The sequence below is a fragment of the Meles meles genome, chromosome 20, assembly GCF_922984935.1.
Source record: "Meles meles chromosome 20, mMelMel3.1 paternal haplotype, whole genome shotgun sequence".
In the NCBI taxonomy this organism is placed as follows: Eukaryota; Metazoa; Chordata; class Mammalia; order Carnivora; family Mustelidae; genus Meles; species Meles meles.
The window spans coordinates 21,678,820-21,693,723 of NC_060085.1; the positions used below are offsets into that span (position 1 = coordinate 21,678,820).

Consider the following 14,904-nt stretch of genomic DNA (forward strand, 5'->3'; position numbering starts at 1 on the left):
CCAAACTCTTGTTTGAATATATTTAGTTTGGTTTGAAGTGCTATGCTAGTTTTCTTCTGCTTTGTCTTTGTTTTTTTATTTGAGGGTTGGATGAGAATTTTCTTCAGGTAGGTGGATGTTTCTCTCTCTCTCTCTCAGTAGTTTTATGTAAGGGTCGTCTACTTTCTCCCATTCAGTCCTTGGATTTGGGATGATTTACAAGATTCCTAATTCCAGGGCGCCCTCTTCTGTTAAGAGAGCAAACCATTTTTTTTCCTCTTTCTAAGAGGATGGTGTGTGTGTGTGTGTGTGTGTGTCTGTGTGTCTGTGTGTGTGTGTCTGTGTGTTGGGGAGAGGGGTTGTTTTCCCAAGTTGTTTGTTTTTTCTTACCTTGCAGGACTCCAATTTTTTACTTTTGCTTCTTTTCCCTTCACCCTTCAATCTCCAAAGTCCTCCTTTTCTTTAACCTTCCCTCTCCTATGTTATGAAGCCTTTCAAAGAAAATTACCTTGAATGAATGCACAGAAGTTCCGTCCTTATCCAAGTGCTCTGAGTCTCCCAGACTCACAGTCAGTGTTTTCGCAGTTAGGGTGGACTTTCTCTTTCTGACAGGACTTGAGACCAAGCTTGGGGCTACCCTTCTTTCCGCAGACTGAGCCCATCTTCCATGCAGACTGGCAGTAGAAGGGGGAGCTGCAGCTCACTGGGAACTGACCATTGTTTTTCTACTTAAAGATAATGTGAAGTTTGGGCATTTCCTTTGTGCTGGGAATGCTAACGGCATGGGTTTGGTAGTGTTATTTGTCCTGCCTTTTCTTTTTTTCTTCTTTCCCTCTGGTTTTCGGGAGCATCTGGGGAGGTTGGTATGGATGTGGCCATTCCCTTGGTTGTCCAGAATTCCATTTCTCAGGTTTTGTATCACTGAGAATGTTTTGGGCTCTTGATAACAAATACGCTGGGCTCAGATTGGCTTAGACAGCAGGAAAATGCCCTGCTTTGCTGGTAACTAGAAATCGGATGCAGGATATGCCAGGCTCAGTGTGTGAGGACTCTTGTCTCTGGTGGGGGCTGGCTTCATCCCCAGGTGGATGGCAGCAATAATTTCAGAAGCACAAAGTCCAGATTCCACTGGGTCCTGCCCTAGGTTGCATTCCCTCAAAGCTGGGCCTGTTTAGGGGGATTCTTGTACAGATGATATATTGACAGAGTCCTTCCCGGAGACATCTAAGGGAGGCGGCAGGATATAATGGAGGCAGGCTGCTGGGCAGAGGTGGCATTTTAGGAGAAGTACAGCCTCTGATCTCACAGGGAACTCTGGAGCATGAACAAGACGCAGAATTTGTCCTGAGGAAGATGGGACAAGAGGGCTCGATTTTCTAGCTCTGTATTAGTTGTTGATTTTAACTGGATCATATTCCCACTCCTGAGCCAATTAACAGTTTGATCCGTCTGATCACAACTCGCTTAGACAGGTGAGATGACCCCAGAGCTGGGGCGTGTCAATGTCCCCTAAGTCAAGTGAGAAAGGAGAGAGTCCTAGAACAACAGGAAGGTGCAATGAGGAGGAAGTGGACATCAGGCAGGCAAGCAAGTCTACCTCTTGTGCCAGGCACAGGGGCACAGCAGCGAATGCACCCCACGAAGGGTCTGCCCTCATGGGCTTTCAGTCTGGCCAGGGAGACACACAAGGAGAAAGCAAGGTGATTCAAGGCTTTGGTAGGTACTCTAGAGACAAAGCAAGACAAGGGAATAGAGATGTCATGGAGGGGACTCTCCCGTCAAGAGATGGCCTCAATGGGGTGGTAACATTTGAGCTGAGTGCTGGAAAAAGTAAGGAGAGAAGAAGATTCTGGCTGGGGGAACAACAGTGAATGAATGAAAAAATGTCCTCAGGCGGTCAGGATCATTGAGCCAGGGAGGCACTTTGGGGCACAAATGAGGCTGCCCTCATCCACAGGGAACAGCATATGCAAAGGCTCTGAGATGAGAGCTCAGAGTACCTCCAGGAACCTGGACGGGCGGGGGGGGGGGGGCTGTCTGTGGCTGGAGCTGGGGTGGGGGTGGGGACAAGAAGGTGACCAGAGAGGAAAGCAGGGAGGGGCTGGTCCCAAGAAAAGGTTTGGCTTATCCTAGGATTCAGGGGCCCAGGATGGATTTTTAGCAAGAGAAGAATGTGCTCAAACTTGAGTTTTGAGGGGAGTGGACTGGAATGGGCAGGGATGGTGCCTTGCTGGGATGACACAGGGAAATGAGAAGCAAAACAGGCAGCGTCGGGCTGGCATGATGGGGGTGGGAGGGTGTGACACTTAAGAGGCAGGGGACAAGGGTGATGGAGGTTAGCAGCTGGGGCCAGGCGGGAGGTGTGCCCGTGAATCTGGAGGGGAAGCCCCAAACACATGCCCGCAGGTCGATGGCAGGACAGAGTGGGCGCCAGCCAGCCCACAGTGTGGGGGTGACTCCCCTGTCCCCCTTCCCCATTGGCAGGGTTCTGGAGCACCTCAGCAGCCTCTCTAGAGAGGTGAACCTGGACTATGAGCGCAGCATGAACAAAATCAACTTTGACCAGATTGTCTCCTCCAAGCCCGACACGTTCTCCTATGTGACCCTGCCTAAGAAGGAGGAGGAGAAGGTGCCCAGGCAAGGTGAGGGTGGCTGGACAAAGGCAGGCCCCAGGGCCATCTGCCTAGCCAGAGCCCTCCCGCCCTTCCTGTAAGGTGGTCTGTAAACCCAACACTCCCAGCACTTACCCTGCTGCCTCCCCAGCTGCCTAGGGTGCTGGGGAGGGGTTGGGGGTGGGGCCCATGAAGGCTCTTCTGGGGCACCTGGGTGGTGCAGTCAGTTGAGCGTCTGATTCCTGATCTCAGCTCAGGATCATGAGATCTAGCCCCGAATCAGCTCCACGGGCATGGAATCTACTTAAAATTCTCTCAATCCCTCTCCCTTTGCCCATCTCCCCATCCCTCTCTCTTAAAATAAATACATAAATAAAATCCAGTAGTGTGAGTAGCACAGAAGGAAGCAGGTCATGGGTTAGAGGACAGCAAGTGTTCAGAAGTAGACAGAAGGGCTCTGACAGTCTGAGGGACATTCGGCAGCGGGGGGCACGTGACATTGCTGCAGCCGCATTTGACCCATGGCAGACTGCGTCTTCAAGTAGGGACACGAGTTCCCCCAAGGCTTCCTTGCTTTGACTTTCCAGATGCCTGTGCATTTCATTTCCTGGACTGAGCTGCCACGTGTGGGAGGTGTCCAGGAAGCTGGGGTCAGGGGTGTGGACAGTGGGCACTCTGAGGGTCCTGGTGCCCACATCTCCTTTGCCTAGTGCTGGGTTATGTGCAGAGTGGGCAGGAGTGAAGGGGGAGAGGGTCTGTGGTTCTCAGGGATACAGAGAGGCCTGGAGGGGATCCACTTACCCCAGAGTGGGCAGCTCGCTGCGAAGCTGCAGGGCTGTGTCGGCAGGCCGTGGGAAGAGAGGGGTTCTGGGGTGGGTATCTCTTTTGGAGGGTGGGTGTCTCTTTGGGAGGAGACCGGAGTTGTATCTCTCCATCACTACCTGTACATCCCTCCTAATCCCTGGTGTGTCCCAGGCCAATCTGACCCTGCCCTCTGCCCCCACCCCTGCAGGGCTGGTGAGTGTTCCCAACTACCCCTTCCGGGAGCAGAAGGAAGACTTCACCTTTGTGTCCCTGCTTACACGGCCAGAGGTCATCATGGCCCTCAGCAAGGTGCGGGCCGAGTGCAACAAGGTGATGGGCATGTCCCTGTTCCACTCAAACCTCTCCAAGTACAGCCGCCTGGAGGAGTTCGAGCAGATTCAGTCCCAGACTTTCTCACAGGTGCGTGGGCATCCGGGGCTTGGAGGGCCACATGCAGGCTGGAGCCTTGGAGCTGACTGGCCAGCAGTGAGGCCGTGAGCTCCTTTTTTAAACCTAGACCTTGTGGGAGGCTGGGGGTTGCCCAGGGGGATGGCTCATCCCAGAGAGGAGAGGAGAGGAGACCCAAGGTAGGCTCCCTGTCCGGTCACTTTCCATCCAACCCTGGCGGCTTCTGAAGCAGACCCCTTGTCTTGGAAAGGAGAGCAGGAACTCCACATACCCGCTAAGGATGGGCGTGTGAGGGAAGAAGGGTATAGTCTTGTGGGAGACCATCACCAGGTGCTCCAGGAAAAAAGCTCCCCATCCCTGTCTCACTCTGTGTCTCTCTCTGCTCATTGGCTGTGGCTCCATCTCTCTGTCTCTCCCTTAGTTGGGGGAAAAGCCCTGCTTCTGTTGCCCCTCCTCCCTCCTTCCCCCAGAGGAGCCCTGGTCCCCAGGATCATGGGAGGGTGTTGGTTGTGGGGCTTGGCAGTAAGTTGGGGCTGTCGGGAGTCCTTCCCTGGCCATCTGGGTCCTGAGGCTGTCCCAGCACCCTGGTGTCTAGGGTCCCTGAGTGCGGCGGCTGTGGGCAGCAGGTTCCCGGGGGGCCCGCCTGATGCCACCCACGGCCACTCCAGGTGCAGATGTTCCTGAAGGACAGCTGGATCAGCACGCTCAAGGTGGCCATGCGGAGCAGCCTGCGGGACATGAGCAAGGGCTGGTACAACCTCTACGAAACCAGCTGGGAGGTGTACCTCATGTCGAAACTGCGCAAGCTCATGGAGCTGCTCAAGTACATGCTGCAGGACACGCTGCGCTTCCTGGTGCAGGACTCGCTGGCCAGCTTCTCGCAGTTCCTCAGCGACGCCTGCTGCAGTGTGCTGGACTGCCCCGACCACATGGTCTGGGGTGACGACCTCATCAACAGCCCCTACAGGTGGGGCTGGCTGAGCGCAGGCGCCGGGTGGCCAGACGGGCAGGGGTGGGGGAAGTGGGGCAGCCGGGACCAGGGTGCCCAGCACCGCCAGATCTTGGATGGCAGGGAGAGCCCTGCTCTGGCCCTGGCAGCCAGGGATTGTCCCACCAGCTCTGACTTGCACGTCTCTGGGTGACGTTCATTTTCTCCATCAGTCCCTGAGTTACTCAGTCAAAAGAAATATTCTTTGATCACTTGCCATGGACCAGGTGGGGCTCTAGGGGAACCAGAGAGGCAGGACTCCTGCTCTCGTGGGGGACAGGCAGCAAGCCAGTGACTTAATACATGGTCACTGTCAATGTTTGCAGGGGCTGTGACAGACCAGGGTGGGGCAGGGGACTCTGCCAGGGGGTCAGGGTCCTCTGAGTCAAGACCTGAGATTGAGAGGAAAGCAGCCAAGGAGATGTGAGGGAGAGGCACTGGGTTGAAGGTCAAGCACATGCAGAGGCTTGGAGGGGAGGAAGACCTTGGGGCTGTCAAGGGTGGAAGGGCCAGCAGCTATGGCTGGAGTGGGGAGGACTGGTCAGGACGATGTGGGAGAGGTCGCAGGGACAGGCCAAAGAGCTTCTTGGGGTCACAGTCGGTGGCTAGATTTATTCTAAGTGTGGTCAGCATCCCTCAGAGGGGAGTTATAATTGGATTAAACAAAGCTCTGGGTTTGTGGGAACAAGTGAGGCAGAAGGCAAGTCAGACCAAGTCTCCTGCCATTGTCTAGACAAAGGATGATGTGACTGGGACTCGGGAGGGGTGCAGATTTGGGGTGGTGCCTGGGTGGCAGTGCTATGGGCCTGGCAGCAGGAGGAGGGGAAATGGGAGGAGGAGAGGGGAGAAGACAGGCTGACTCCCGTGGTCCACCGCTAGCACCGAGCCCTGAGGGGAGCTCAGTGTTTGAGATGCCCATAAAGGCTGGTGGGTGATGGATGGCAATCCAGAGTGCAGCAGGGAGGACTGGCTGGGACACTTGAGGGTTGTTGGCATGTAGTGGGCATCTGGAGTCAAGGATGGTGGCCTCCCAGGGAGAGCGTGGGTGCCACAAGGACTCAGGGTCTGGCTGACCTGCCCTGATGACCTTAGGACCGCCTGATGGTGGTCCTCCCTCTCCTCGGTACCTGTGGACCTCTGGGCAAGTGGCAGGGTTGGAGTAATCTCTGGTTGCTCTGTGTTTTTCCAGCAACTTAGGGGTTTCTAGAAGGAGGGAGGAGACAATTCTCATGCATGGAGAAGCTTGAGAGCCATCAGGCTGGCAGGAAGGGCAGAGGGCTAGATATGCTGCACACGGGCCTCCTTGGGCGCCTGCCCACAGTCAGCCTGACTGTCACCCGACAGACCCCGGAAAAATCCCCTCTTCATTGTGGACCTGGTGCTGGATAGCTCAGGGGTGCACTACAGCACACCACTGGAGCATTTCGAGACATCTCTGCTCAACCTCTTCGACAAGGGCATCCTGTCCACGCATGCGGTGCCCCAGCTGGAGAAGGTAGGCCACAGCTCAAGGCCCAGGGCATTTGCTGGCCTGGCTGCTCGTGGCTACCCAGGCACAGGCCAATGGGATTAGGGCAGTTCTATTTGATTTCAGGCCTCCCACCTGGCCAGCAGAGTGCTCAGACCTTCTTGAACGACTCCCTTAATCCTTACCACAAGCTGTGCTGGGAACCATTAGCATCCCCATTTTGTCATGCCCCAAGAGGGCACAAAGCGACTAAGTGTCAGACCTGCGACTCGAACCGGGCTCATTCTCCACCCCTGCCACAGCTGTTTTGGCCCCGATTCCACTCTCTTGATCCCACCCAGCTCCCTGCCTCTCTCTTCAGCTAAGATGTGGACAAAGACTGACCGTCACACTCAGGACCTCTTGCCAGAAGTCCCCACTCATCACACACCCGATTACATCTCATTCCTCGGGGCCCAAGAGCTCTTGGAACTAGTCCCCTCTTGTCTTCCTTACTGGTTAGCCAGAGCCATCAGTGAACTGGCGGTCTTGTCTCCTCTTTTCCTGGCCTCTGGACTGAGTCCGGCCCGGATAGAGGAAGACACGGCCCTTGGGTGGGGCTCCCGGGGCTTCCAGCCCTATCTTAGTCCAAAGGGTGCTGGCAGACACCACAGCAAACTCTCTCCCATACCCTCCCCACACTGTCTGTGATTGGCCACACAGCTGCCCCCACCCCCACTGCGCTGTCTGTGATTGGTCATGCTGCTGCTCTGACCCTCCCCACGCTGTCTGTGATTGGCCACGCTTCTGCCCTCTCGGGCTTCGGATCCCATCTCTAACCCCTCTGCCAGAGTGACTGCTTTGTGGCCCATCCAGCTCTCCCCCTGCCTTTGGCCCTGCAGCTGGTGATGGAGGACATCTTTATCAGCGGCGACCCCCTACTGGAGTCCGTGGGGCTCCACGAGCCACTGGTGGAGGAGCGGCGGGCCATCATAGCCAACGCTGTGCGCAAGGCCATGATCCCACTGCAGGCGTACGCCAGGGAATACGAAAAGTATTTGGAGCTGAATAACAACGACATTGCCACCTTCCTCAAGTGCGTGCGTACATCTGAGGGCGTCTGGGTGTCGGTGTGACCCCGGACCCCCCACTTACACCCTCTGCCCCTCGTGTGTGTCCACTGTCCACAGAGACTACCAGACGCGTTGCCCGACAGCCTCGGAAGTACGGGAGGTGGTGCTCACCCACCTTCAGGAAAAAGAGATCCTGGACAGCTCGCTGCCCAGCAGTATCATCATTGGGCCCTTCTACATCAATGTCGACAACGTCAAGCAGAGCCTGTCCAAGAAGCGCAAGGCCCTGGCCACTTCCATGCTGGACATCCTGGCCAAGAACCTGCACAAGGAGGTGGACAGTGTGAGTGCCCAGCCACTGACATGCATTCAATCTCGAATCCTCGGTGAGCTCCCATGAATAAGGTGTCCCTAGGCAGGGCGAGAGCTGTCCGCAGATGCCCAGGCCAATGGAAGAATCTGGAAGTCATCCTGCCTTGACCCCCCAGCCTGTTTAAGGGGAGCTGTCCCATATGGAAGGTCCCAGGAAATAGGGGCTGCTACCTCTTTCCCTAGACTTGGAAAGACCTGGGAATCTCTCCCAAAGATGGGCCATTTCATGGAGCCGGGGGTGTGCCAGTGGGCTTAGAAGTCCCATGCATGTGTTGGCTGGGCGCAGAAGGCTAGGGAGGCCTCAGCTCCCCAGCAAGTCAGCTGCAGGATGTGGTAGGGTGGGGGCGGTTACCTGTAAGGAGACATTGGGATCCAAGAAGGAGGAGCAGGGCCCAGGAAAGGACAGGGCGGGTCCACGGCCTCCCTAGTGCCCTCCGCCCCTCACCAGATCTGTGAAGAGTTTCGCAGTATCAGCCGCAAGATCTATGAGAAGCCCAACAGCATCGAGGAGCTGGCTGAGCTTCGAGAGTGGATGAAGGGCATCCCTGAGAAACTGGTGGGGCTAGAGGTGAGACGGGTGTCAGGGGGACCGGGGGCTGGGCCCGGGGACAAACAGCAGCTGGGAGATTAAGAGCCAGGAGGCAGGAGGCTAGAGGAGAGGTAGACACAGAGGATAAGGGGGTTGGGAGGTTACAAGGCTGGGTGCATGGTGGAGATTCAGAGCCATGCTATCTGGGAGGCCAGGAGGGTGGAAGGTAGAGGATGGGGCCTGGCAGTGGGAGGTGTGGCGGCCTTGGCCTTTGGAGCCCTGAGCCCAGTGCTGGCCGTGCATCCTGCGCCTCTCCCCTAACTCCAGTCCTCCCTCTGTGGAAGAGAGCCACCTTTCCTTAGTGCTCAGCCACTTTGGGGGTCCCACACACACGCAGCTCTTATTACTACCTGTCCATGCAGGAGCGGATCGTGAAGGTCATGGATGACTACCAGGTCATGGACGAATTCTTTTACAACCTCAGCACAGAGGATTTCAACGATAAGTGAGTGGGAGCTTGGTCCCCCTCCCAGAGTGGGTGGCAAAGAGGTGCTGTAACACGTGGCTCACATGGCTGTGTGTTCACACCAGAAATGCCACCCAAGATGTCTGAGACCGTGGCTCCCCATGGGCCAGGACCAGGTGGCTGGTGGTACAGAAGGAAATCACTGGAGCCTCTTGCCCTAGGGCCCCTGCTGCCCCCTTACCCTGTCTCCATTCTCTAAAGCATTGTCAGCCTGACATACACACACATATTCGCACAGGCCTGGAATCCCCTTTGTGGGAGGGGCCCTTTGGGATTCTTGGGAGCATGGAGAGCAGACAAAGCTATCTTGGTGATCAGTGGAGAGTAGCACTTGTCCCCACCCAGCTCAAGAGCCTTCTGAGAAACAGCCTTAGGTTGGGACTGCCTTACCAAGGCCTCTAGAACCCCTTGCCCACCCTGCCTCACAGGCCTAGGGTGCCTTCAGAATGTCGAGGCCTGGGAGAGGTTGGCGCTATCTCCTGGGATCCCTGCCAAGAGCCCCAAGGCATTGGCTTTACAGGGCATCCTGGTACTCAGGCTGGGCCTCCCCCAGGGTCAGCATTCCTAGGCCAGATGCAGGCAGAATCCCCAAATTCTACAGAGTCCCTTCATTAGCCAGCAAAGGGAGTCAGTCTGATATGAAGAAAGCTGGCCTGGCAGCCTTGTTGGTCACCAAGGAAGTGCAGACTTTGCCTGATGGGAGGTGAGGCACCTCCAGACCCCAGAATGTAAGGGGGGAGTCTAGCATTACCTCTCTCATTTCCAACACTGTTCCCTGCCTTGTGCTGTCACTGCACTGGGCACCGTGGACCAGCATCTCCCTGGATGCCCACCACAGCTCCCAGACCCCAGGGGAGGGATGGCCTCCCCAGCCAGGCAGGCCCATACCCTGACCCTGATGGTGGCAGGGGCTGTCTCCAGCTCACTTCCACTTCCTGGTTGCTCGGTTGTGACTGGTTCCAGCTGCCGCCTGGATTCCTCCATTCTCCCCTTCACCCTGGGTGCCGCTGCCTGGCCGGGCCACCCCATGACTTCATCTGTGACCCCCACCCCCTGCAATGCCTACCCTATCCTCTCCAGGTGGGCTACCAGCAACTGGCCTTCTAAGATCCTTGGGCAGATAGAAATGGTGCGGCAACAGCACACAGAAGATGAGGAGAAGTTCCACAAAATCCAGATTATGGATCAGAACAACTTCCAGGAGAAGCTGGAAGGGCTGCAGGTGGGGCTGGTTCAGGGCTCTGCTATGCCTCACTCCCCACCATGCGCTCTGGGGCCAGGCCTGGCTTCATGCACACAGCAGGGGCTGTGGGGATGTTTGGTGGGTGAACTGGTGGGTGGATGAACAAATGGCTGGAGGGGTGCCTGGGCAGCAAGATCCAGAAAATTCAGGGTTACAAAGGGTTCCAGCTCTTCTGTGGTATCCTTGGAGCCCCAATAGGTGAAAAAATGGGCACAGTGTTAAGGATGCTGGGTCTCCCTTTGACCTTGCTATGTTGCCCTGGGGCAGTCAGCATGCCTGTGATTGGCCAGGAACCCGCTTACTCCAGGAGAAGAAAGGGCCCTCAGAATGGGGAGGTGTTGGTACCTGGGGCCCCGGATGCGAGCGTGTGGTTGGGGCCCTGGAGGTCTCTGACCCCGTGCTGCTTGGTCCACAGCTGGTGGTGGCTGGCTTCTCCACGCACGTGGAGATTGCGCGAGCACACGAGATCGCCAACGAGGCGCGGCGGGTCAAGAAGCAGCTAAAGGACTGCCAGCAGCTGGCCATGCTCTACAATAACCGGGAGCGCATCTTCGGCTTGCCCGTCACTAATGTAGGCCTCCTCAGGGCATGCTGCCCCCCCAAGCCCCACGGCTTGAGGAAGAGCCCGTGGCATTCGTGGCCATATCTGAACCCGGCTCCTAGCCAGCAGGGCCCTGGCATTTGGAGGGTGGGACTGAGCAGCCTGCAGAGATGAACTCCCTAGCCCCAGCCCTCAGGGCAAGGAGACTGGCTGGAATCAGGCAGGAGGCCTCGCAGAGCCACCCAGAGCCTGTGTGCAGTGAGGGAAGGGAGGCCAAGCCAGGGCTCATGGGGACAGGAGCAGGGGCAGCAGCCAGGAGCAAGGAATGGGAGAGGACCCGGCCCAAGAAGGAGCAGTGAGCAGAGAGCCTGGGAAGCACCCCCAGACAGCCCCGATTCATCTGTCCCTGCAGTACGACAAACTCTCCCGGATGGTGAAGGAGTTCCAGCCCTACCTGGACCTCTGGACCACAGCCTCTGACTGGCTGCGCTGGTCTGAGAGTTGGATGAATGACCCCCTGTCGGCCATCGATGCCGAGCAGCTGGAGAAGAATGTCATCGAGTCCTTCAAGACCATGCACAAGTGTGTGAAGCAGTTCAAGGACATACCAGGTAGGCAGCCAAACCAGCCTGTCTCCTCTTTCCTTGCCTGAGCTGGCCGCCTCTCACACCTGCCTGTCCCGCCCGGCAGCCTGCCAGGATGTGGCCTTAGACATCAGGGCCCGCATCGAGGAGTTCAAGCCCTACATCCCGCTGATCCAGGGGCTGCGCAACCCTGGCATGCGGAACCGCCACTGGGAGGTGCTGTCCAATGAGATCAACATTAATGTCAGGCCCAAGGCCAACCTGACCTTCGCTCGCTGCCTCGAGATGAACCTGCAGGACCACATCGAGAGCATCAGCAAGGTGGCCGAGGTGGCTGGCAAGGAGTACGCCATTGAGCAGGTGCGTGGCCTCCAGGAGGCCCACCCAGTCCCAGGGCCTGGGAGGAGGACACTACTGTGCCCCATCCCCGGGTCATTCCCCAGGCCCAGGGGTTGACGTGCATTCTGTTCAGTGGGTTAATCACGGATGTAAAGTGCTTGGTGCAATGTTCACCATCCCTGTCATTACTCAGTTACTCCTTTCACGTACTTCTTGGCCCAGGGAGGAGCTGATAGTATTACCCTCATTTAACAGATGAATAAATTAAGGCTCAGAGAGGTTCAGCAACTGTCCCGGGTGACATAGACAGTAAGGGCTAGAACTGGAACCAGAGCTTCTAACCAGCACCTCAGTTGCTCCCAGTGTAGGGAGTTCTGCTCAGGGGCACTGTTCATGGGCAGCACGTGTTATGAGTACCAGCCAACCTTGAATTTAGACAAGGTCCCACGGGGGATTTGGTGACCAGACCACCGGAAAGTATTTGCCAGACAGCCACGGTCATGGCTGGGCAGAGTCCGCTCTTCCCCGTCCAGTGCTGGTCATACAGTGCATGGGCCAGCTCCTTCCTGGGACCCCGCCTTGACTTGCCCCCTACACTAGGCACTGGACAAGATGGAGAAGGAGTGGTCAACCATCCTGTTCAACGTGCTGCCGTACAAGGAGACAGACACCTACATCCTCAAGAGCCCGGACGAGGCCTCACAGCTGCTTGACGACCACATTGTCATGACGCAGAGCATGTCCTTCTCGCCCTACAAGAAGCCCTTCGAGCAGCGCATCAACTCCTGGGAGAACAAATTGAAGCTGACCCAGGTGGGCCCTCGCTGTCCTCACGTACTCCTCCCTACCCCTCACATAGGCAGCCCTTTAAGGTGTCTGGGTGGTGCTTGAAGGGGGGGGTACCTTGCCCAGGTTTGCAGGCTCCTCCGTCTCTGGCAGGCCCCTCCTGCAGGGCAGAGCGTCTAGTGTGAGGCTCTCCATCTCTGAGATTTGGCTACCAGAGGAAGCGATTCAGGATGTGAGGGTGGGGCCATGTGCGGTCCAGTGCTGTGGCTGGGGAAGGGCATGAGATGCCCGGTCTTGGGACCACTAGGACCTCCAGTCTCAGAAATTTCTGGGCTGGATACCACAAGGCCCTGAGGCTCCTCAGTGCCGTCTGCTTTGCTCTGAGCCTCCCATTTCTCTCTTATGTGAAGCTGGCGCAGGTAGAAGGAGCCTGGGCACTGGGCACTGCCCCTCTTGAGGGCTGTCTGTTGAGCCTTGGAGGACTATCCTGGGGTTAGGCCTACTGGTGTGTTTCTTACAGTCCCTTCCCTGGGGCCTTTCTGGGAGCTGCTGAGGAACCTCCAGTAAAGGCCCACGGCCAAGTGAGGAGGGCTTATGTGTATGCTCCTTGGATCACCCAGAGATGTCTGACTTGGTTAGCATCGTCCCTGGGTCTCTGCCTTTGCTCACACTTTCCCCCTCCCCCTGGAGTTCCATCTCTTCCTGCCATCTCCAAGGCTCAGCGTCCAGCAGCCCTCATGGACTCCCCCGCATCTACCAGCAAGGTGGCCCTTGGTGCCTCTTACAAAGCCCATCACACATGCAGGGCCCTTAATGACTAGAGGCAGAGCTGGCTATTTCATGGGCTCTGGGCCCCTTAAGCGCAGGGACCACACCCTGCTTCCCTTTTTTCTCTGGATACCCACATGGGCATAGCCCATGCCTGGCACAAAACTGGCTAAAGCAACACATCTCTCAAGGAAGGGAATGAATGAATGAATGAGTGAGTTTGCACTGATGGGAAAAGAGAGAAATGCATAGAGAGGAGTTTGAAGGTAGAAGGGGAAAGTGGCTGGTTTTGGAGGTGTCTTGCTCTTGGAATGAGGTTTCAGAGAGTATTTTAGGGATCTCGAGCTCAAATCCCAGTACACCCCAGAGACTTCTGGGGTTAGAGACCCAAAAGTCCTCCCAAGAAAGAGGACTGGTTTGGTCTCCATGCACTGGGCTCTCTCCTCTGTGACTGCAGCACTCACCAGTGTGAGGGTGGTTCTCTCGTAGGGAAGAGTGACTCTCCTGGGTCTGTTGGAGGCTTGGGGGTCCTGGGGGCACTCGGGGCTTCTCTGGAAGCCAGGGCCTCTGTGTACCCTTGGATCCCTGGAGCAGTGGCTGGCAGGGTCATCTGGAAATCCCCCCTCTGTGGACGCTGGCTCTGATGTCCAGGGCTCTGCCCAGCACTCCATGGTCTGGTGAGATCTCCAGGTCAGCAGGGACAGGACCTAATGTGGACCCCAGGTGCTGACGGTCCATGCCCTGCCCAGGAGGTACTGGAGGAATGGCTGAACTGTCAGCGGGCCTGGCTCTACTTGGAGCCCATCTTCAGCTCGGAGGACATCAATCGGCAGTTGCCTGTGGAGAGCAAGCGCTACCAGACGATGGAGCGGATCTGGAGGAAGATCATGAAGAACGCCTACGAGAACCGTGAGGCGAGCTCGCGTGGGGTTGGGAGGGGGCAGCAGGGACACAGCGGTCACATTGTTGGCAGCCTCCTGGTCTCTCCTCTCTCTGAACAAGCAGGACTGAAGGACAAGTCCAAGGCCTGTGTCCTTTTGAGGGGACCCCCAATCTTGAGAGATATTCCTCAGAAACACGGTAGTCGGTTTTCCCCTTGAAGATTTACAGTCTCCATTAGGATTTTTTTAAAAGGTTTTATTTATTTATTCAAAAGAGAGAGCAAGGAGGGGAGGAGGAGAGAGGGAGAGGGATAAGCAGACTCTGCACTGAGCATGGAGTCTGACATGGGACTCAGTCGCACAAGCCTGGGATCATGACCTGAGCTGAAACCAAGACTCTGACGCTTAACCAACTGAGCCACCCAGGTGTCCCTACATTATTAGGATGTTAGGGATTGTACTTATTTATTTTATTATATATAGAGAGCAAGTGTGTCGCGGGAAGGGACAGAGAGAAGAGGGAAAAGAGAATCTGAAGCAGACTCCATGCTGGGCGTGGACCCTGAAGCAGGGCTTGATCCCAGGACCCTGAAATCATAACCTGAGTCAAAACCAAGAGTTGGACGTTCAGTTGACTGAGCCACCCAGGTGCCCCTACATTAGGATTTGAAAGGCTCTGACAATTCCCACAACAAATAAAATTCCATGGCTTTGTTTAACCCTAGTTGTTTGTTTGTTTTTAAAGATCTTATTTATTTATTAAAGAGAAAGAGGGAACATGAGCAGGGGGAAGGGACAGAGGGAGAGGGAAACATAGGCTTCCCGCTGAGCAGGGAGCCTGACACGGGGCTCCATCTCAGGACCCCGGAATCATGACCTGAGCCAAAGGCAGATGCTTAACTGACTAAACCACCCTGGTGCCCCTAATCCTAGTTTGTTGTTGTTGTTGTTTTTAAATATTTTATTTATTTGACAGAGAGAAATCACAACTAGGCAGAGAGACAGGCAGAGAGAGGAGGGAGCA

General features: G+C 56.2%; 1 protein-coding gene across 1 annotated transcript in view; it reads left to right on the forward strand.

Annotated features, from left to right (window-relative positions):
* Window positions 1-14,904, forward strand: part of DNAH1 (dynein axonemal heavy chain 1) — a 72,825-nt gene that overhangs the window by 19,367 nt on the left and 38,554 nt on the right. Inside the window, exons 8-21 of the mRNA XM_045991948.1 lie at window positions 2,464-2,621; window positions 3,604-3,815; window positions 4,472-4,770; window positions 6,136-6,286; window positions 7,141-7,334; window positions 7,429-7,654; window positions 8,132-8,251; window positions 8,635-8,717; window positions 9,819-9,960; window positions 10,397-10,552; window positions 10,935-11,133; window positions 11,213-11,466; window positions 12,046-12,258; window positions 13,749-13,913. Of these exons, the coding sequence (XP_045847904.1) occupies window positions 2,464-2,621; window positions 3,604-3,815; window positions 4,472-4,770; window positions 6,136-6,286; window positions 7,141-7,334; window positions 7,429-7,654; window positions 8,132-8,251; window positions 8,635-8,717; window positions 9,819-9,960; window positions 10,397-10,552; window positions 10,935-11,133; window positions 11,213-11,466; window positions 12,046-12,258; window positions 13,749-13,913 (2,572 nt within the window). The remainder of the gene's footprint in view (window positions 1-2,463; window positions 2,622-3,603; window positions 3,816-4,471; window positions 4,771-6,135; window positions 6,287-7,140; window positions 7,335-7,428; window positions 7,655-8,131; window positions 8,252-8,634; window positions 8,718-9,818; window positions 9,961-10,396; window positions 10,553-10,934; window positions 11,134-11,212; window positions 11,467-12,045; window positions 12,259-13,748; window positions 13,914-14,904) is intronic.